This window comes from Sceloporus occidentalis, unplaced genomic scaffold (assembly GCF_023333645.1).
Source record: "Sceloporus occidentalis isolate IW3139 unplaced genomic scaffold, rSceOcc1.0.p SCAF_1, whole genome shotgun sequence".
Taxonomy (NCBI): Eukaryota; Metazoa; Chordata; class Lepidosauria; order Squamata; family Phrynosomatidae; genus Sceloporus; species Sceloporus occidentalis.
This window is the reverse complement of record NW_028316981.1, coordinates 256,165,617-256,187,541: the sequence shown is the minus strand read 5'-3', so window position 1 is coordinate 256,187,541 and position 21,925 is coordinate 256,165,617. Positions and strand designations below refer to the sequence as shown.

The following is a 21,925-nucleotide window of genomic DNA, read 5'->3' as shown; positions in this document are numbered from 1 at the left end:
TGGCTGGTATCAAAATCACAACCTTGTGAGTGGCTGCAGTACTGGCATTTAAACACTGTGCCACCAGGGTTCCTTCATAGATTTTAAAGCAAGAAGAAGGACAAAGAGTTGAAACAGTTGAACATGGACAAAGTAATAGACAAAGCCAACTAAAAAGAAAGATTGCAAGTCTGGAAAGCCATACAGAAACTACTAATGAAAGTTAGTCCCACAAAGAAAAACAGAAAAAGATTGAGATGGAAAGTATTTTAATCCATATTTAGGTTTAATTTTTAAAAAGTTACAATGCAAGAAATTAACATTTTCAAAAATATTAAATTGCAGTTTTGGCTGAAATAACTACAGTGAAGGAGCATGAAGTTTCTTAAAGCAGCAGCTAAATTCCAGAAATGAATCCCAGCTGTGTATTGTTCACTGGTGTACATTAATCTACACTTGACTTTGAGTTCTGGTGTTATGTGAAATAACAGCTGATGTGCATTCTGGAATTTGATACAGTCGGCCTTTCATATCTGTAAGGCAGCTGTTCCAGACACACACACACCCCGGTCAATAAAAGAAAAAGGCAGGGCCTCAAGCCCCATTGACCCCAATGACAGCGCAACGTGCACATGGCCACGTGCACACACCGCCATTGGTAACAACAGGGCTTGCCTTCCGTGGATGCTCAAATCTGTGGATGGTGAGAGCCCACTGTATATAGAGTTAGGGTAGTTATCATGTGTAGGTGGTCCCTTCAAGAGCTTTGTTGCAGACAAGTGGTCTTAAATGGTTTGATAGGGATTGCCGTATAGATAAGAAGCAACTGAGAAAGGTATATAATCACTACAGAAGGGAGAATCTAAATGCCTTACCACAGGAGTATTAAAAAATTAAAAAGATATATAAATCCTTGATAGCTTCTAGAAAGAGACAAGCACTTCAGAAAGGTTGGAATGTGCTGATTGAAGCTTCACTAAATAAAAATTCTAAACTTTTGGGGACATTAGTTACTAATGCTCTGGGCTTATCTTTGAATGTGATCTGCTGCAATATTCCAGCAGACATTTGGGAACAGCATTTTTCTGCTCTGTTTGTTTGCGAATGTCACAGAATGTGCAGTGGTTTATTCTTCTACCACAGACTTAAACAATATTCCTTTATGGGATTTCAGTTTCACAGACTGAAATAAAGTCCCTGATAAGCTGTCTTAAATCAGGTAAGGCACTGGGAATAGACTCCATCCTCCCGGAAATGTTGGATGCAAGCATAGATTGGTGCCCCCCCCTCCCACCCTCTAGCAAATTTGTTTTCCCATATTAACAACTCAAGTAAATTCCCTCATGCCTGGCTGGAGGCCACTGTTATACCAATTTTTAAGAAAGGAGATCCAGAGGAGCCATCAAATTATAAGCCCATTAGTTTACTCTCGGTTGTGGGCATCTGTATGCTAGTTATTTAAATCAAAAACTAGCCTCCTGGATAGAGGATGAAAATGTTTTGGGAAATGAACAGGCAGGTTTCAGAATGGACAGATCAACAGTAGATCACTGTAGCGTTTTAAGACATTTAGCAGAAAAATACAAGGCCATGGGAAAGCCTTTATATCACCTTCATAGATTTAAAATCCGCCTTTGACACAATACCAAGAGATAAACTTTGGCTGAAGTTACTCCATACCAATATAGATGAAAGACTCCTCTGTCTTGTCAAATACCTCTACCAGAGTACCACACTATATGTAAGATGTGGAATAGAAGGGAATTTGACATGATCAATATCTGCCACCAAGGGGGTGTGGCAGAGTTGTATATTAGCCCCTTCGCAATTCAATTTATATTTAAATGACCTGATTGAGTGTTGTTTAGCTTTAGATTTCCATCCACCCAAACTGACTGAGACCAAATGCCCTTTATTACTGTGTGTGGATGATACTGTCCTAATGTCACTATCAAAGGTAGGCCTTAAACGCCTAATGCCTTATTGCAAGACCAAACAGTTGACTATAAATTTTTAACAAAACTAAAATTATGATCTTTGCTGGGCATGCATCATTAAACAAGTGGAAAATCAATGGTCAATGTATTGACCAAGTCAAACAGTTTAAATATCTGGGCATTACGCTCCACCATAATCTTCTCTGGACTGCTCATAGACAGTCTGCTATATAGACAGCTCAGAATACCATCAAGGCCATTTCTCGCCTTTTCTTCAGTAAGGAGGATTAATTCATACATGCTGCCAACCAGGTTTTTAAGTCCAAGATCTTTCCTCAACTGCTGTATGGAATCCCAATTTGGATTCAAGGAGTCAACTCTCAAATTTTTAAAGATCTATTCTTGGAATGCCAAGATGTGCTTCCTCAGCAGCCTTAAGACTTGAGGTAGGCATTGCATCATTGAAAGGCATGGCTAGCTATATGCTTTCAGATATTGAACCAAAGTGGTATATTCAAATACTTCTGCAGGTTATGTACACCTTCTACAGAAAGATGTTTATACTAGTTCTCGGTTTAAAATCTTTTCTGCTAAACTGCAGTTATTAGGGGCCTTTACACACCAGCCTGAAAGGCCGGCTGGGGGGCAGGGTTGGGCCATAGTGTCTCCATGACGCATGCCCTGGCTCTGCCCCCAGGGCGCTGTGATATCACAGTGCTCCTCTGGTGCTGCATCTACACACCACAGTGCCAAAGGAGCACTGTATAGCCACAGCTATCACACCTTTTCCAGGGCGCAAAAAAGAAAGGCCAGATTGGAACTGTGTTGTGTGGTTGCCACAGCCCCAATCTGGCTGAAGAAGGAGCAAGTGGAGGCTGCCCCTTTGGAACTGTTTCTACAGCCCCTTGGTCTGTCAGTGGAGTTTCTTTATGCCTGTGAGCTCAAGGCATTTAATTTTATTTTAGAAAACCAGATTAAGGACATAGAACTTCAGTATTCCGTAACAAATGCCAGTAAACCTGCTCACCTTTGCATTTTGGCGTGAATTTTGAGTTCCCCAAAAGTGCTAGATATTTGGGAAATCTGACTATTCCAAAATATCAGCAAGTTTTTTCAAGAGCCAGATTTAATTGCCTACAGTCTGCAGTTTTAGATGGGTGCTACCATGGTGAGGCATATGAGAATAGACTATGCCCCTGTATTGAAAAAGAAATTGAATCCATTGAGCATGTTCTCATCACATGTAACCTTTATAGGGATGAGTGTACCAAACTCCTTGGTTCTGTAATTAGTAATTTTCCTGGCAGGACCTTGGGTTGGCACTTAAACATTTCCTACCGCACACAAACAAGTCCTTCATAGAGCTAGTGGCTAAGTTTCTCTTTTCTGCACAAAGAATGTGCAAGTGAATTCTTTCCCCTGTTCCATAAAATTAATTTGGTTGTTAAGGTATGTTTTGTAAATTTTAAATGTTTTAAACTGTTTTTATAAGTTTTATCCGTTTTGTTGGGTCTGTGACCACAGAATAAAAGATTGATTTCATTGAGTAGGTGGTAGGATTGCACATTCTCTTCTGTGATCCGCTGTCTTTTAGATTACAGATCATCACCAACTCCAGTTATAAATATAGTGATAGTAGTGTTCATGTTAATTTGAGTTAGAGGATTATTTACTCAATTTTCAGTTGTTCAATCAAAACTCTGATTGAAGTCCATTTTGCACATTAAAGTTACTTCTAATGATCTAAAGATATTCATCAACTGATAGTTATCAAAGAAGAAAAGAGGAGTGGGAGAATTTCACAATCGGAAAGGGATTTTGAATCAACTTGATGATCAAAGAATGGCTGTGGTAACATGAGTATTATAACTACAAATAGGATCACTTCAACAGAAGACTAATTCTGCTCCCTAACTTGCTATTAATTTTTCAGTTTTTATTAAAAATATTTTAAATCCTATCTTTACATCATGGAAGCCTTAACACATTTCTGTGTATAAGTGAACATAATTATCAAAAAAAAAAAAAAAAGAAAGAAAGAAAGAAAGAAAGAAAGAAAGAGTAAAATAAAATTGAATTGTTGTGCTAGCACTCTGTCATACAACATTTATATTCTTAATGTTTTGCTTATATTATATTTCTTATTCCAAAATATTAACAAGTCTGTTAATAACGTAAATATTATAAGATCTAACATGTAAAATCAATATGCTAATCCAGGATATTCACTCCTTTTATTTTATTGAGAAAGTCTTAAAAAGTAGAGGTTTTAATTGTAATTTGGTTTTGTACTGTTAACTTTCTAGCAATAACTATCACACTAAATATCAATATCTTTTTCACATCTTACTTAAATTAGTAAGAACATTTCAGCAAAAAGAGTAAAGGTAGTTCCCAAAACTTAGGAATAATACATTCAGGACCTTTCCAAAAATAACTTATGCTAGGGAGATCTCATAGTATTTACATGAAGTCTCCTAACATAGACAGCCTTCTGGGAGCTCTTAATAAAATTAGAATATTGTGACACCTCATTGGAAACATAGCATACTGCTCTGTAACATAAATTCCTAGTCTTCTTAGTAAAGTTATCATGCAAATATATTAAGTAACTTGGTATTTATTATTTATTATTGTTTTTCCTGTTTAAGCAATTTAATCTGTCTGAACAGTCTTTAAGATGCCTTTGAAATATTTTTTTAATACTAAGATGTTTTCAGTTGCCTAGAAAGTTTATATTGAAACCATGTATATCAGGGGTTTTTTTCAGCCATGTACAATATCTACTAAATATTGATAGCTTTTAGCAATTGCTTCAGCATTATGGTATTGACAGTCAATGCAGTGGCCTTGTTGCTGAGATGAATTTTCTGATTATGTCACATTTGATTAATAGAAAAGAATATCATTGAACTTTTCCTGAAACTACACAATGGTTTTTGAGGGCTTATTTCATTTATGGAAAAAGTTAGCACTTGCTATAATCCATAGCCAACTTTCTTTGATCATACTGATTTTACCACCATGATTCCACATTCACTTAGTAATTTAAGAATTTTTAGTAACTAGATTTTTGCATACTTTAATTGCACAAGCAGTAGATTCTAGTATTAATATTGCCTGAGCAAAACATTCCAAAAGCTAGTGAATATGGGTTTCTAGAAGTATCTTTTGCACGAAAAGATTATTCATAGATTTTGGGATGTCTTTACTAAAAGTTTCAGAAATTTCTAGCATTAAAGTAATAATGTTCTTTAATTTCTGAATATTGGATGCCATTAGTCCTTTTTATATTGCTATTCAATTAATTTCATTTTATAAAGAACAAACAATTACCGTATATACTTGATTCTAAGTCAACCTTATGTGTAAGTTGAGGTCATCTTTTGGGGGCCCAAATTCTGGGTGTTGATATGACCTGTGGATAAATCAAGGGTCAGACTTCAGGAGGCTGCAGGGCAATTGATCGCCCTTCCCAGCCTCTCCTCAGCTGGGCTTTCTCCCACAGAGGGAGCCCAGCTGGGGAGAAGTTGCAGGGCTATTGGTTGCCCTTCCCAGCCTCTCCCCAGTTGGGCTGTCCCTTGTGGAGGCAGCCTGGCTGGAGAGAGGCTTGGGTCAAGTACCGTATTGACCTGTGTATAAGTCGATCCAAGTTTTTGGATCAATTTTTTGACCTACATTTCTTGACTTACACACAAGTAGTACGCTTCACAATGATTAGAAATCACAGCAAAATGTTCCTGGTGACATACCAAAGCTACCTATTCATTTACACTTTAGTAAACATCATGTTATTGTAATAATATTTGTTTTTCAGGTTGAAATGGTGTATTCATTGTTGTCAATGCTGGGTACACATGATAAAGATGACATGTCACGAACTTTGCTGGCCATGTCTAGCTCCCAAGACAGCTGTATAGCTATGCGTCAGTCTGGATGTCTTCCCCTCCTCATCCAACTTCTACATGGCAATGATAAAGACTCTGTGTTGTTGGGAAACTCCCGGGGCAGTAAAGAAGCTCGTGCCAGAGCCAGTGCAGCACTGCATAACATCATTCACTCCCAGCCTGATGATAAGCGAGGCCGGCGTGAAATTCGTGTCCTCCATCTTTTAGAACAAATCCGAGCTTACTGTGAAACATGTTGGGAATGGCAGGAAGCACATGATCAGGGCATGGATCAAGACAAAAATCCAAGTATGTTGGAAATAATGATTTATCATTTTAAATAGGTTTCAGAACCAATGTGAAATTTTGTTTAATGCAATATTTTAAATTCTAATCCTGTGCAGAACAAAAATTATATACAAACTATATGAGAGATGTGATTTATAAAAAGAATAGCCTGCACTGTTTATTTTAGTTAATGTCACTTTTATGCTTTTAATATAATTGTGGTATTTCTGTAATAATTTCTCAAATTAGATTTATAGAATCTCTCAACATATGCTTTTAGATTTATTTTGATATTTTATTGTGGCAGTGTATAAAACCAGTGAATGACCAAGTTCCTAACTACATGTTAATCTAGGGAGTGTAGACTAGATTATATAAGAATTATCAAAAGCCAAATTTGTGAAAAATCCTTACTTTAGAGCCTCCCCCCCAAAAAAAAATAGAGGCAAAGGTAATACTTGGAAGAACAGACATATGTAACTATAATGTTCTGTTCTGTTGTTTCCTGTAACTTTGCTAGTAATGGAATAGTCTTTGACCAGATTAGAAAAACATGTTTTATCCTGGTGCACACACTGCACACTCCTACTTGGCTTCTCCTATGGGTTAAATGGGCTACAAATGAAGAGCTTATGATTTTGTTTAGCCGCACTTTCTTAAAAGCAAGAACGATCATCCTAGAAGTGGATAGACATACTGTGCAGTTACGATAAGGTTTGATGATAAAGAGCCCTCATCCTTGTTCTTGCTATGTAACGAAATACTGAGCTCTGAGCACCTATACCTTTTAAACCATGTTCAACGAGAAGCTTTATGAAGAAGGCATTAATCTAAACAAGTTTGGAAAAAGTAGATGATGAATGCAGCATGCTTTTCCAGATCACTATACATAGGGGTAAAAAGTATAATTGATTTCCTCTGAATATGTAAAATCAGCACCAGATCCAATAGTATCCCTAAGACTGCAAACCTATACCTTTAATGAGTGTATAATTTAATCAGAGGTGGGAGAAATTACAACCCCCCCACCCCATTTCCATCTTTGCCCACGATAACCATCTTGTTTATACACTATCCTGATCTTTTAGCCCTCTCCCAAGTCCATAAACTCAGATATTGATTCAACAGATTCACTGCCTCTCCTACAAATTCTGCAAATGGTCTTTTAAACAATATGCACTACAGAGCTGACTGTTGATTCTATTTGAGATCTTTTATTGGCTTTTGATCTGGGGAAGTGTGTGATATTAATGCTCTGACCATATGATTAGGGTTGCCATAAGTGAGGACCTCCAAACCGGGACAAATGTAGGACAAATGCAGGACAACATTTTCAAATGTAGGACACGTTTTTTAAAAATGGAGGACACGTGAAAAAATTGAGGCTTTTTTGGAAATGTTAATATAAATCCATGTTTCTTAGGCATGATCAAAATGGAGGACATTTTGACATTATTCGTAGACAGATCACGGAAATGTACTTCCCTTTCTGGCCACCCCCCTCTCCCCATTCCAAACAGCACATTTGAGCATTGAACATGGCTTTATTTTAACATTGCCTCTTGCATATTTCAGAGGCTTATTCCACAACCAAACCGTTTGCTCAAGGGACTTTGGTTTTTCTTCATTTTGACTTGTTTTGTCTGTATTCCTCCCCACTAAATAAAGGAGACATGAAATGGAGTTAATGGGTACAAGTTGTTCAACAAAAAAGTCTTGTGAGACTCTGTAGGCAAGAGGTGCACCATGTTAAGAACTGCATTAAGCACACTTAGGCTACTGCCACACTGCTTTCACTCTCATCACTCCATCCTATGGAATCCTGGGATTTGTAGAGAGGCAAAAGGCTTGGGCTGCATCTACACTGGAGAAATAATCTGGTTTGAGACTACTTTAACTGTCTTGCCTGAATGCTATGGAATTCTGGGAATGGTGGTTTGTTCCAGCACCACAGCAGAATGGCAGTTAACCCCTGGAAAGCTCTCTGACCAAGGTGACCAATGCCCTCACCCCAAAATGTAGGGCACCCAAGCAAAAAAAAATGTAGGACATGGCCAAAAATAAAAGCTAAAAAACACCCATGTAATTATAAATCCATGCTTCTTAGCCATGATCCAAATGGAGGACATTTTGAAATTTGACCGAAGAGGACATGTCCTGGAAAAGGAGGAGGATGCCTGGTCGCCTTGTCTCTGGTCCAAAATACACTGCAGAAATAAAACAATGCTGGACTGAAATGCCCAGAGTTCCTCACCAAAGCTGCATCCACACTGAGGAAATAATCCAGTTTGAGAGTGACTTAACTGTCCTGGGTTAGTGCTGGGGAATGCTGGGAATTGTAGTACATTGTGGCCCCAGAGCTACAGTATCTCTGACAGGGAGTCCCATAACCCTCCAAACGTAGTTGAACTGCAGTGCCCAGAATTCCTCCCCAGGTGCATCCACACTGAGGAAATGGTCCAGTTTGAGACTGCTCAGTGCTGGGGAATCCTGGGAATTGTAGTCTATTGTGGCCTCAGAGCCATCACTGACAGAGAAGTCTCAATGTGTCCCAAACACTAGCATTCCCAGGATTCCCTAGCACTGAGTTAAAGCAGTCTCAAAGTGGGTTATTATTCCTGCAGTGTGTGTGAGAGATATAAAAGCTAGGGACTGGATTCATTTGGAGGATCTCTGTGTCCAAAATACACTGCTTGGACTGCCAGGGCTCAGTGCTATGGAATCCTGGGAATTGTAGTTTATTGTGGCACCAGAGCTCTCTGACAGAGAAGGCCAAATGCCTCATAGACCTCAGAATTCCAGAGCATTGAGCTTTGGCAGTTAAAGGGGTCTCAAAGTGCAGAGAAGGGGGGGGGGGGGGGAGAAAAGCCAGGGAGTGTGAATGAGCAGCTCACCTTGGCTGTGGGGCTGCTCTGAGAGGAGGAGGAGGAGGGAGGGAGCCAAGGGAAGTGGCCAGGACCACCAGAGGAGCCCCTGCTTTTCCTCATCATCGCAGCCTTCTCACTGCTGGCAAGAGGCTCTGCCCCCAGCCAGGCAACGCCTCCATTCAGTCTCCTTTTGTCAAAAGAGCTCTGGTGCCACAAGAAACTACAATTCCCAGAGTCCCATAGCACTGAGCCATGGATGTTTAAAGGGGGGGGGTCAAACTATTTCTGCAGCCTTTGCTACCCCAAAGCCTTCTACTGTATTATTTACCAGCAACTTGCAAGGCAAAATCTCTTCCTTCCAAGCCCTTGAAAACCAACCCAAGTGGAGGGGGGCTGATTGCTTCTTTCCCATTGGTCAGCTTCGGGAGAAATTTGCATATTACAAGGAAAGGTGTTTAGGGCCTCAAAAACGACCCTGTGATAAAGAATTACAAGAATACTGAGTGGTATACATTTAAAAGATGAGGCATTTAGACTCCCAGGGAAACAGGAACGATTGATGGCCTTTTTTTTCTTTGCTCACTGTAACCTGGAAAGTAATGCCTTTTGCAGGGTATATATACCAAGTGGGCTAGCAATAGCTCTGAGTGGCAGATGTCTTTAAGACCTGCTCTCTAGGCTTAAGTCAGGCAGGGAGACGGGGAGGGTGGCACACAGCCATGGGGAGGGCTGGAGCTGCCTCCAGGGCCTTGCTGGGGGGAGGGGCCAAACCGGGGCGGGACCGTGTGGCCCCACCCCAAACCGGGAAAGTCCCGCCCCCAGGCGGGATATGGCAAGCCTACATATGATTCACTTTGTGTGTATCAGATTGTTTAGGGATAACTCTTCTGATATTTATCGAGCCAGTTCTAAGAGGCGATAGTAGTAACCTATTGATGGTTAGTGATTCCTGTGATCCTTTGCAACATGTATCTGTTTCATTCATTTACGGGGCCTCTAGCACTTTTGCTCAATCAAGTATAAAGTTTGGGAATGCTATTGAAACCATTCCTTTGCCCTTCATGCAGGCAGGCTTTAGACATTTAAAAAAAATCTGTAAGAGACTACAGTTAAATGATAATAAGATTGCATTTGCTTTGTTTAAAAATTTTGAAGTCTGATCTTTAAACTTTGTTATTAACTTTCTAACTGATAAAAATAAAGAGAAATTACTTTCCTTGTTGTGACACAGTGCCAGCTCCAGTTGACCATCAGATCTGTCCTGCAGTATGTGTTCTAATGAAGCTTTCATTTGATGAAGAGCATAGGCATGCAATGAATGAACTTGGTAAGATACAAAGGCTTGCACTTTTTTGTCTTACCCATACAGGGAATTCTGGCAGCTAAAGTTATAGAATCTTTCATTATCTTCCCCATCTATACACTGTAATTAAATATGTTGTCTTTTCTGGGAGTGTATGTCAGATAAAGTTGATCTGCCCTCATCTCATTTCATAAGGGACAAATGCTCATTATGCAAAATGACTGGATTTTGATGTAAAGTCTGAATATTTGTACAGTAAGTATTCCTCTAACTTTACAATATTCACAGAATTTGTGTTGGTTCATTGCAGCTGTCCCAGTTAATTCTGCTCTGCATACGTTCCAGGAGGCACTCTCTATATCAGCATCATGAGTACTGAAGCTAAATGCTTTTTAAATATGTGCCACCAATACATCATTTACATTTACAAGTATCACAAAATTCATTTTTATCCAGCATTTTGGGTCTAGTGAGTACAATGTGACATGGGAAATGTTGCTATTTCAACCATTGCTCTCCACAAGTGTTCAGACCCCAGAAAAGCCATATTAATTTGCTGCTGCAAAATCTTGTGGCACCTTAAAGTTAAGGAAGTTATATAATATACTGTATCAAATGTCTAAATGTGGCTTGAAACTAGCTAGTTATTTCAAATGAACTGGCACACATTTTTTCCATAACTGAAAATGGGTAGACAAGGGGTGCTGCAGATTGACTTTGGCTTTTGTTGTGGCTGGCATAAAGAAGCCTTGGTAACTGGATTCTCCACTTGAGATCATTTTTTTCTCCTGCATTAGAAACTCTGCCCTTTCAGAGTACAGATTTTTTTTCTAATTTAATGTAAATTATGTTGGGCACTTATTATCAGGGAAATGTAGAAATTATAAATGTTGCTTGTGAAAACATCCTAAGACAACAGGACACACACGCACCGAGAGTGTGTGTGTGTGTGTGTGTCTTACATCCCTCTGTTATCTTTAGCCTATCCTGTCCTAAAGAGCTTTAGAGCATCATACACAATTACCTTTTGTCTGAACAACATCTGTTTAAATTTACATTAGACTGAGAGATAGCCACTGCCTAAGGCTACATAGTGAGCTTCATGGCTAAGTAAGAATTTGAACTCATGTTTCATAGGTAAAATATTCTGATACTGTGCACTGTCAGGCTTTACTCACTTGATGTTGGAGAAATTATGAGTCGGAGTAGGCTAGAGACCACCAAGAGCTGCCAAGTTAGAATTAGAGTCTTTGCCCTTTCTTCCAAGGCCTTTCTGTCATTTGACCAGTGAAAAAGAACATATGTTCACATCAACAAATTGTAGTAATGGTATCCACAGTTAGAATGGTAAAGTGTTGGATTGTCTCCCATTTTTATACAATTGATTACAGTTTTGAAAGAATGTGTTGGATATCTCTCAGTGATGAATAAGTGTCTGTTGTCAGTACTGGACTAAATGGGGACAAACTAATTAAAGATTAATCCAGACAAGTCAGAAGTGCTCCTGGTCAGTTAGAAGGCTAATCAGGAAATAGGAATTGAACCTGTGCTGGACAGGGCTATGCTTCCCTTGACATTTCAGGTTCATAGTTTGGGTGCACCCTTGGATCCCTGAACCTGGGTGTGATAACACATGCTTGATTACATCCCAGTTGGATTACTATAAATCTACGTGGGACTGACTTTCAAAACTATGCAGAAACTTCAATGGGTTGAAAATGCTGCAGTAAGACTGCTGACAGGAGCTGGTTATAGGGAGCATATACTGTAACTCCCTTGCTGAAAGAGTTTGCTGGCTACCAGTCCATTTCTAGGGACAATTTAAAATGCTGATTTTGGCCTATAAAGCCCTATATGTCTTAGGTCCACACTATCTGAAAGCCTGTATCTCCCCATATGAGATTGCCGGAGTCTTACAATCTTCGGGGGAGAGCTTTCTCTCCATCCCACCCTCCTCACAGGCTTGGCTAGTGGGGACAAAAGAGAGAGCCTTCTTGATGGCTGCTCCTGGCTTTGGAACTTCCTCGGAGGTTTGATCTCCCTCTCTGTTGTCTTCAACCTTGGCTCACAAGGGTGGAGTAATTTGTATTTGGGTATGATGTTTTAATATGCATTGTGTATTTTAAATGTTTTAGTAGTTTTAAATTTTAATGTTTTAAAATACAGTAGTGCTTAATTGAATGTACTAAGAAATACTTTTTTAACTATTACACTTCATATTGTTTTGGTTGCTCTGGTTTAATTTATATGATAAGCCACATTGAATCTCATTTGGGGGAAAAGTGGAAGGTAAATGAATTAAATTTTGTAGTAGTACATCATATTTATTGTAGCTTAATTAACAACACTGTGGTCTTGTGCCTATTTACATACCTCACCTATGTTTATTTGGATGTGCAAAGAAAAGGAGTCCTAGAGAACAGGATATAATTTTACTAATGGTTGTTTCTCCATACAAACTCATATATTGCCTTTATGGAGAATATTGTTGCTCATATCAAAGCATATACTCAGGTAGGCATTTTGACCCAACACATGAGCTCATATCATTGCGTATATGCAGGAAAAATAACATTAGTGATGATGCACTATTTATATTTATTTCTTTTGAGCTCTGTTCACTTGTAACAGTTAAATATTAGACTTAGGAAAAAATATTGCAATTTCAAGCAGAGCATGGACAGAGTATATAGCCCTCCAGATACTGTTGGACCCTAGCTCCTTTCGCCTCAGCCAGCATAGCTGGGAATTATATTTCTTTCAATACGATAGTATCCCATGAGTTCTCCTCCCTAGCTTTTTAAAAATTATTTTTAATCTCACCTGGATGATGGGAACATACACTGATAGGAATTTTGTTTGAATTTGGAATGGGGTGGTTTGTTTTCATTTCCCTGGGCTGTTTAATACCATTGTCTTGAAATACCCCTTATTATTTAAGACAAATTTTCAGTTGAAATGAGAGATTTTGTCATTATTCGCTTGCTTTGTCCCTGACATTGTGAGGAATATTTATGTTGGTTGAGAATAATAATTATTTCTAACAAACATTCCAATCACTTTTCATAGGGGGATTGCAAGCCATTGCAGAACTGCTTCAGGTAGATTGTGAAATGTATGGGCTAACAAATGATCACTATAGTGTCACATTAAGACGATATGCTGGAATGGCTCTGACAAATTTAACCTTTGGAGATGTAGCCAATAAGGTAGGCTTTTAACATATCTTTTTTCTAATTAATGTATGCAATATTAAATGTTTGAAATTTTTGCCTGTTCTTTATATAAATGGCTGCTGACACCACCTTACAATCAGGAATGGAAGAAAAAGATGTTTTGCTTCATATCTTTGGATTTTTTAAAACAAAGATGCTGTTATCCCTGGCAAATATAAAGATAATTCTTGATCATTCAAATCTTAACACTTGACCAGTGTTTCATATCATAATTTCTTTAATGTTTTGTATCACTTAATCTGCATCCGCACTGCAGAAATCATCCAAGTTGATATTACTTTAACTGCCAAGGCTCAGTGCTGTGGAATACTAGGAATTGTAGTTTGTTGTGGTACCAGAGCACTCCAACAGAGAAAGCTAAATGCCTCACAGAACCCAGAATTCCACAGCATTGAGCCATGACAGTTAATGTCATGTCAACCTGGATTACTTATTAGTGCAGACAGCCTTAAATTGTTATATTATAATAGCAATGGAGTGCAGTTACACTAGAAGAAATGAGCAACAGTAGAACTTGTTTATTTTTTCTTTATCCATCTAGCTCTGTGCTGCACAAAACCTTTACAAAAGCCAGTATGAATATTTCCACAGAGAAGGAGAATCTTGTCCCTCAGCAGACACTGATAAATTTGACTGACTCCCTGAACTCCACATCAGTAGTCATTTCCAGGGAAAGAGGATTTCCTTGAGGCAGCCCTAGTACAGTGAAGAGTGGCTGCTGCAAGAACTGAGAAGCAGGGAGATTAGGTTTTTGATCTGTCAAAATAGACTCAAAAGAAGCTGCTGTCAGAAACATCTGCCTGAGTGATGAAAACCCTATGCCAAGAAGATATTGACACCAAACCTACTCCTACCCAATAAATATTTTCAGTGGGAGGGAATTTTATTCTGGCCTAAAACAAATATTGAGCAATTGCCAGCAGGGATGACCAAGCATGGTGTTGACTGGATGTCATATCTTTGGTTCAACACTTTAATGCAGCACCAGAGATTCCAGCTGTTTTCCCAGTGAGAAGGGATTGTAGTCCCTTTCAGCTTTGTGCAGCTGTGGGGCAGAAGGACTTGTATGGTTATATTTTAACAGTGCCAGAGAGAAATGGGAGTGCTAACATTCTGAAAGTTATATAATGTCACCAAATGGATTGAAATTTTTAGGTCAGTTTGTGTTTGTTTGTTTGTTTGTTTTTTAACAAAAACTTCTATTCTGTCTAGCTGGCTTTTGAATTGCAGATGACCTAAAAGAACATTTTTATTTTACTTTATTAAATTACTGCTCTGTATGTTTGTCCTATGTACTGAACGTTGTTGATTTATCAATATCTATATTTGTAAGGTGGCTAAGACAATGATTCTGTTGATTGCAAGATCGGAAGGTTGGCAGTTCGAGGCCTGGGTGCTACATGATGGGGTGAGCTCCCATCACTAATCCCAGCTTCTGCCAACCTAGCATCATGTGGCACCTGAGCCTCGAACTGCCAACCTGCTGATCTTGCAATCAACAGGGTCAGTGTCCTAACCACTTGAGCCACCACATCCATTGATCCATTTATCCATCTAGTAAGATGCCAACTATTATTTTTATGAGTTATTTATGGGGCTGTCCTTGAAGACAATCTGGAAATGTCGGTAGGTCAAGAATACAGCCACCAGAGTTTTGACAGTGGCAAGGATAGAGACATCTAATTTTGATCTATAGCCGTTAGATGGGGTACTAGCATGTTTAGTTCAGGAAGCTGGTTTTACCATACTAAAAGCTTGGGGCAAGAGTGTCTCTGGAATTGTCTCCTCCCTTATGAACCTATTGACAAACACCTTTCTGCCACAAAGAGCCACCTCGCTGCTTGACCAAAAGCAATGTGAGTGTGCTGGGACAGGGCCTTCTCAGTAGTGATGCACAGACAATGGAAGAACTGTGCAGTGAAGACAGTTTTGTTTCAGGATGTGTTTATCTAATGGGGCCTGTTTTATGAATGTTTCCAACTATTGCTACTTATTTGGCTTAACTTTTTGATTGTGTACTTATTATCTTACCTTCATTAGCTATCCTAAGTGCATTTAATGAAGAAAGCATGGACAGAAATAATAAATGTCTCATTGTTCTTTGTCCTTTTATTCTACCTTTAAAAATATTAACATTTGAGCACCTGTCATAATTATATTAATTAATCAGTTGTTTTATACAATCTTCTTTCTTTTCTTTTAAACAGGCTACATTGTGTTCTATGAAGGGCTGCATGAGGGCTCTTGTAGCCCAGTTAAAATCTGAAAGTGAAGATTTGCAACAGGTATATTTTATTTCCTATTTGAACATTTCTGCTGCTATTTATTTCACTTCTGTTGTGCAGCATTTATTTAAGGTGGATTTTCTTACTCTGTTATCCATAGTCTTTTTTCATATTTTCTCTTTTGTTTTGGTTTTTTAATGTTTTCTGTACCCATACTAGGCAACCTCGTACTCTGTGGATTTTGTACTACAAAATGCATAGCCGTTTATATTTGGCTAGGTTTTATGGGAATTGTGGTCCCAGAAATCTTGAGAGCACTAAATTCCATATGCCTATTCTGTCTACATTCAGATACTTCAAAATCCAACCCAGTCAGCTATACATTCACTAATGTATCTTACCTTCATCTGATGCTGGTGGCATAATGGCTAAACTTTGCCTTTTAATTTAAGAATCCTGATCAAGGCAACTTAAGTAGAATTATATGCATTTCCATATTAAGATAACAAAAAGGACCAAGCATCTTATCTTGTCCTGTTTGAGCTTTCATCTAATAAGGTTAAAATAGGGAACCTTTCATTTTGAAATGTGGATGAATTATTGGTTACTTTCCTGCTACACAGAATTGTCTTGTAGTTTTTATCAAATACCAAATGTAGGAAATGAAAAGATTATAAAAGTTAAACCACATTCATTTATTGTTTTACAGGTCATTGCAAGTGTTTTGAGAAACTTATCCTGGAGAGCAGATGTCAACAGTAAGAAGACATTACGTGAAGTTGGAAGTGTAAAAGCCTTGATGGAGTGTGCTTTGGAAGTCAAAAAGGTACAGTCTGAAAGAGAATATTTGAAGTATTATCACTGGGATTGCTTTCACTGGGATTGAGGTGGTGAATCCCTGCAAAAGTAAGGAAAAAATGAATGTTTTAAGCCCCTCTCACAACATGCATGCAGCAGACTCTGCTGCAGCAGACATCTCTGCCTTGCTCCAAGTGCTCTGCTGCACTTCCTCCGCCTCCTAGGATAATGACAGTGCTGTCATTCTTTCCTGGCCATACCTTGGTCCATACTTTACTCCTCCACTGCCCTCACTCTTCATCCCCACTCTCTTGCTGTTTCTCCATCTCAACCACTCTCATCTTCTTTGCCGAGAGATATATGATATAGTGGCTGGAATTCTGGATTAAGCAAATCCAGATTCTGCAAACCACTCAGAAATACAACCCACTTAGTGAGCTTGTATTGCTGATTTGGCAGGGACAGTTCTGATTAATTGTCTGTCATCCTATTTTGTTGATTGAGGGAGAATGGAGAAACAACCCAGCAAAGCTCAAATTGGGTGTGCATGGATCCCCCAAGTTCTCCGATTGCAATACACACTTCCACCTGTCCAGAAGATGGGATGGGATATTATTATTTAGGAGTATCCCTGCCAAATCAGGACACTTGGCATGTATGAAAGCATACTGAGTGGGTTGTGTTTCTCATTGGGATGTAGACAGTAGACTTGCTCAATTCAGCACTCCAGCTACTTTACTATACTGCCTCTTGCCAGAGCAATCTCTCACCTGGGAGCAGGTAATTTAAGCCATCAAAATGGCTAGGAGCCATTAAACTACAGAAAAAGAGATTCCACTAAATATTAGGAAAAACCTCTTGATGATAGGAGCTATTTGACCGTGGAATACACTGTCTTGAAATGTGGTGGAGCTTCCTTTTTTGGAAATTTTTAAACAGAGGCTGGACGGGCATCTGTTTGGGATGCTTTGATTGTGTCTTCCTGCATGGCAGCAGTTTGGACTGGATAGCTCTTGTGATCTCTTCCAACTCGATGATTCTATTATTCTGTTTTTACTCCTCCCACCCCTTGCAGGCTCATGTGTCAGCTCCCTTTATTTTATGTAGGTATCCATGCTTATTACATTTTATCATATTCCAAGTGGGAGTCCTGCTTGGAGTTACAGCAGAAGGTCCAGGAGACCTATGCCTGACCAAATTTGGCTTTGCTGGGCTGTTTTTCTACCTGTCCATCCAGGAGAGAAGTGAAGCCACCGAAGAGACCTTGAAGGATAAGAAGCAATAAGGAAGCCCCCTTGGAAGGAAAGGGAAGCCCTCTGCCAAGCTCCTTTGTTCCTCCTTCCTACTTTTCATCTGTCCACCTTTTCTTCCCTTCTTCCTTGCCAGTCTTGGGCAAAGTGCAGAGACAACATGGCAGGATTACAGCAGAAGGACTGGGATACTTCTGCTCACATAAGTTTTGGTGACAAAAGCCTTCTGCAAGCAAAGCAATCGTAAACTAAGAGGCGAAGCACACCAGCAGGTTGGAGCGGCCCGCAATCAGCCAAGGACCACATCTCCTGGACACCATGGTTCCAAAGCTGACCACTGCCGCAGTACTCAATGGGCCACTGACAAGGAGTGGCTTTTCACTGCTCCTTTTCAGGCTATCTTAGGCAGCTGCAAAGCAGCTTCCAGCTGATCTGGGGGCATGCATCATCTGCACGCCACACCCCCAAAGCAGCCAGAAGCCACAATTTTGGGCCCATCTGTTTCGGGCCTTTGTTAATTGCACTTCGGTCCTAACAGAATCATCTAAACAACTTAATCATGATCAGTTTCAGTGAAATCTGCCTGACCAGTTTACAGTGCAATCCTTGCATCTGTAAGTTAGAAAATAGTCACATTGAGTCAGTGGTACACATGTTTAGGATTGTACAATCAATCTGTTATGTGATTTTTAATAGCAGTGAAGCTGTTATATATATATATATATATATATATATATATATATATATATATATGACCTTATCCAGTCTTACTCTTTTAAGACTATAGTTGTCGTGAATTTATTTAAAGATTGCACTACAGAACTCAGATCCAATGTTTGTTGTCTCTGTAGGAATCTACCCTAAAAAGTGTACTGAGTGCCTTATGGAATTTGTCAGCTCATTGCACTGAAAATAAAGCTGATATCTGTGCTGTGGATGGCGCTCTTGCCTTTTTAGTTGGCACACTCATTTACCGGAGCCAAACAAATACTTTAGCCATCATTGAAAGTGGAGGAGGAATACTACGTAATGTCTCTAGCTTGATTGCTACAAATGAGGACCACAGGTAGGTGTACTGTCCAGTAACTTATTTTATTATTAATGTATGTAAACCATCTTCATGCCTTTTATTAGGTGAAATTATTTTCAGAACAGCTTACAGGGTAATCAAAACAAGCAAACAAAATGGTGTATGCCTAAGACTTACATTCTAAAATGCGTGATACGAAAGGGAAAATAGGTGGAGAAGACTGAATTAAAAGGCAAACACCAGCATCTGATCTAACATAAATGAAATTTGTATGGAATGGAAGCTGTTCACAGAGAGGAGAAAGCAAAGGGAAAGCAAAGAAGAAGAACCAATCCATCAGCAGTACTTAGAATTGCCGATGGATTGTTTTGTTTTGTTTTTCCTTTTGCTGCAGCCTGGTGAAATTGATGTTCCCCAGTGACTACTGAGGAGGAGGCAAAGGTAGCCAGTTTATCAGCAAAAGCTGATAGGGTGGCCATCCAATTGATGCTGTAGGCTTATGCTTACTTGACAGTTCACAAAATATTATATTGAAGTAAGAAGATATTATGATTTGAGGTTATACTTAATATTACAGTATGCTCAGTTGCTTACATTTTATTTTTAAAAGACCAGTGTTCAGATACCTGAAGTCTGAAAAGATTATGTGGAACAAAAATCACAATATTATTGTCAGTAGTGCTAGTTGTATTGAAGTACTTGCATCTTTATTTTAACTGATTACTTGTTTGATCAAACAGTTTTTTACTCTTCTTGTTTAAAATTTTGACTAAAATCAGAATTTTGAGTAGAATCAAAAGGGCAGCATGCTGCAGACATATATATCCTGATGTATATACACAGTTTCTCCATTGTGGTCTCTGTACACCACACAATAGGGTTTGCATCTGCACAGAGACTCCATGCAGAAGGTCTAAAGTTGAACAGATTGGCAGGAGCCCTCCCACTCCTATGTACTGAGCATGCCCAACCCTGCCAGTCTAACTCCACATTCAGTTCTCTTTCACCCATCGCAAGAGAAGCTTCATTCGACTAGTTCTCTGGCTGAGCAATCTCTGTACAGTTAGAGTCTTGTTCATTTATTGTTTTATTTTTCATTTTCTTGATTTGTCCAATGAAGAAAAGGAAGAGGTCGTTGTTTCTTTTTCCTTTTCTGCCCAGCTGGGCACCTCTTTTGGGGCCTCTTATGGCCTCCACTTCTCTCTTCAAGTTATGTGTTTCCTGCAACAGGAATGTTGCATGAACTGACGGACACTCTTAAGTGTCTTTTCTGTCTTGACAAAAGCCACATTGCCAAGCGCTGTTGCATTTGCCGATCTTTTACTTCTTAAACTCTTCTCAATACATCCCAGTGCTTGAAACTTTTTTGTTGGGAGTGTTCTCTGTTGGTAGTGGAGCACTCCACGTCATCTCAGGATCCTTTGGCTCTGATTCCAATTGCTAAATTGCCTAGGATCCTGAAGATTTTGAAGAAGATGGTTTCTTCTACTGTTTCCATCTCGATACCAATTTCCTTTCTACCAACTTCTTCAATATCGATGGCCTCGACATCAACCCCCCTCATTTCTGGCTGCTTCGATACCATCTACAGCCACTTCAATCTCTGCAGTGACCCCTGCTGCTTTGGCCATGTCATTGCAAGAGGTTCCTTTGATCACTCAAGACAAGTCTGTCAGGGATGATGGGAGTTGTAGCTCTTCACCTCTGGCTCGAACTCACCACCTTGTTGCGCACCGACGCTGACCAGTTTTGGCCAGTGGATAAAGCTTTGCTCTAAAGCAGCAGAGTTACAGAGAATAGGCTGAAGACCCTGACAAACTCTCCAAGCCTTCTCACTCTTGCTTCCACAGAAGTCTTCCCACTTCTTCAGGATCCAGCTGGTTCTTGTATTTTCAGTCAAGACACCAGACAACTCAGTAGTCTTATATAAAAGATCTACTTTATTCTACTATATACAGCTCCAGCACTATCCAACACAACTCCAATAATACTACCCAACTACTACCCAACTACTACCCACAAAACACATTGGGATTCATAGTCATTATTATAGTCCTTGGATCATACCACCCACTCTTGTCAGTTTCCACCCAGTGGGCGTGTACAACCACTCTCATTGGCTCTCTTGTTTCTATCCAGAATTAATGATTTCATCATCTCAGCCTTGACTACTTAACAATTCTCAGGTGTGCTCAATTATCCACTTTACATTTCTGTCCTTGGCATTTAGGACTTGCTAATTGTATTACCATTTTCACCTGTATGACTTCTGAATTTGCTTCTGCTGAGTCATCCTGACTCTCACATACAAGTTTTATTTCAATCACTGTATGTCCCATGTTGCTTTTTCCTTAACAAAGTCACATTCCTATAAAGGGGAAAAGAGATCTGTGGCTGCTGGGGGCGACACTGAGGCTGACAAGCCTAAGAAGAAACATAAATCTAAACCCTCCGTGCTGGGACCGATGATTGAGGCTTTGGTACTGACGACTGTGGTATCAACCAAATCATAGAATCATAGAGTTGGAAGAGACCACAAGGGCCATCCAGTCCAACCTCCTGCCATGCAGGAAATCACAATCAAAGCATCCCTGACAGATGGCCATCCAGCGTCTGCTTAAAGACCTCCAATGAAAGAGACCCCACTACACTCCGAGGGCGTATGTTCCACTGTCGAACAGCCCTTACTGTCAGGATGTTCCTCCTAATGCTGAGGTGGAATCTCTTTTCCTGTAGCTTGCATCCATTGTTCCAGGTCCTGTTCTCTGGAGCAGCAGAAAACAAGCTTGCTTCCTCCTCAATATGACATCCCTTCCAATATTTAAACAAGGCTATCATATCAACTCTTAACCTTCTCTTCTCCAGGCTAGACATCCCCAGCTCCTCATAGGACATGGTTTCCAGACCCTTCACCATTTTAGTCGCCCTCCTTTGGACATGCTCCAGTTTCTCAACATCCTTTTTGAATTGTGGTGCCCAGAACTGGACACATTACTCCAGGTGGGGTCTGACCAAAGCAGAATATAGTGGCACTATTCCCTTGATCTAGACACGTTTTCTGCTGCTCCAGAGACTAGGACCTGGAGCAGTGGATACAAACTGCAGGAAAAGAGATTCCACCTCAA

At 39.6% G+C, this 21,925-nt stretch overlaps 1 protein-coding gene across 5 annotated transcripts in view; it reads left to right on the top strand.

Moving 5' to 3' along the window:
- Positions 1-21,925, top strand: part of APC (APC regulator of Wnt signaling pathway) — a 122,749-nt gene that overhangs the window by 82,382 nt on the left and 18,442 nt on the right. For all 5 annotated transcript variants that reach the window (XM_089492267.1, XM_089492244.1, XM_089492252.1 and 2 more), the window contains 6 exons: positions 5,734-6,112; positions 10,190-10,285; positions 13,331-13,470; positions 15,705-15,782; positions 16,432-16,548; positions 18,622-18,836. In XM_089492267.1, coding sequence (XP_089348393.1) covers positions 5,734-6,112; positions 10,190-10,285; positions 13,331-13,470; positions 15,705-15,782; positions 16,432-16,548; positions 18,622-18,836 — 1,025 coding nt within the window. The remainder of the gene's footprint in view (positions 1-5,733; positions 6,113-10,189; positions 10,286-13,330; positions 13,471-15,704; positions 15,783-16,431; positions 16,549-18,621; positions 18,837-21,925) is intronic.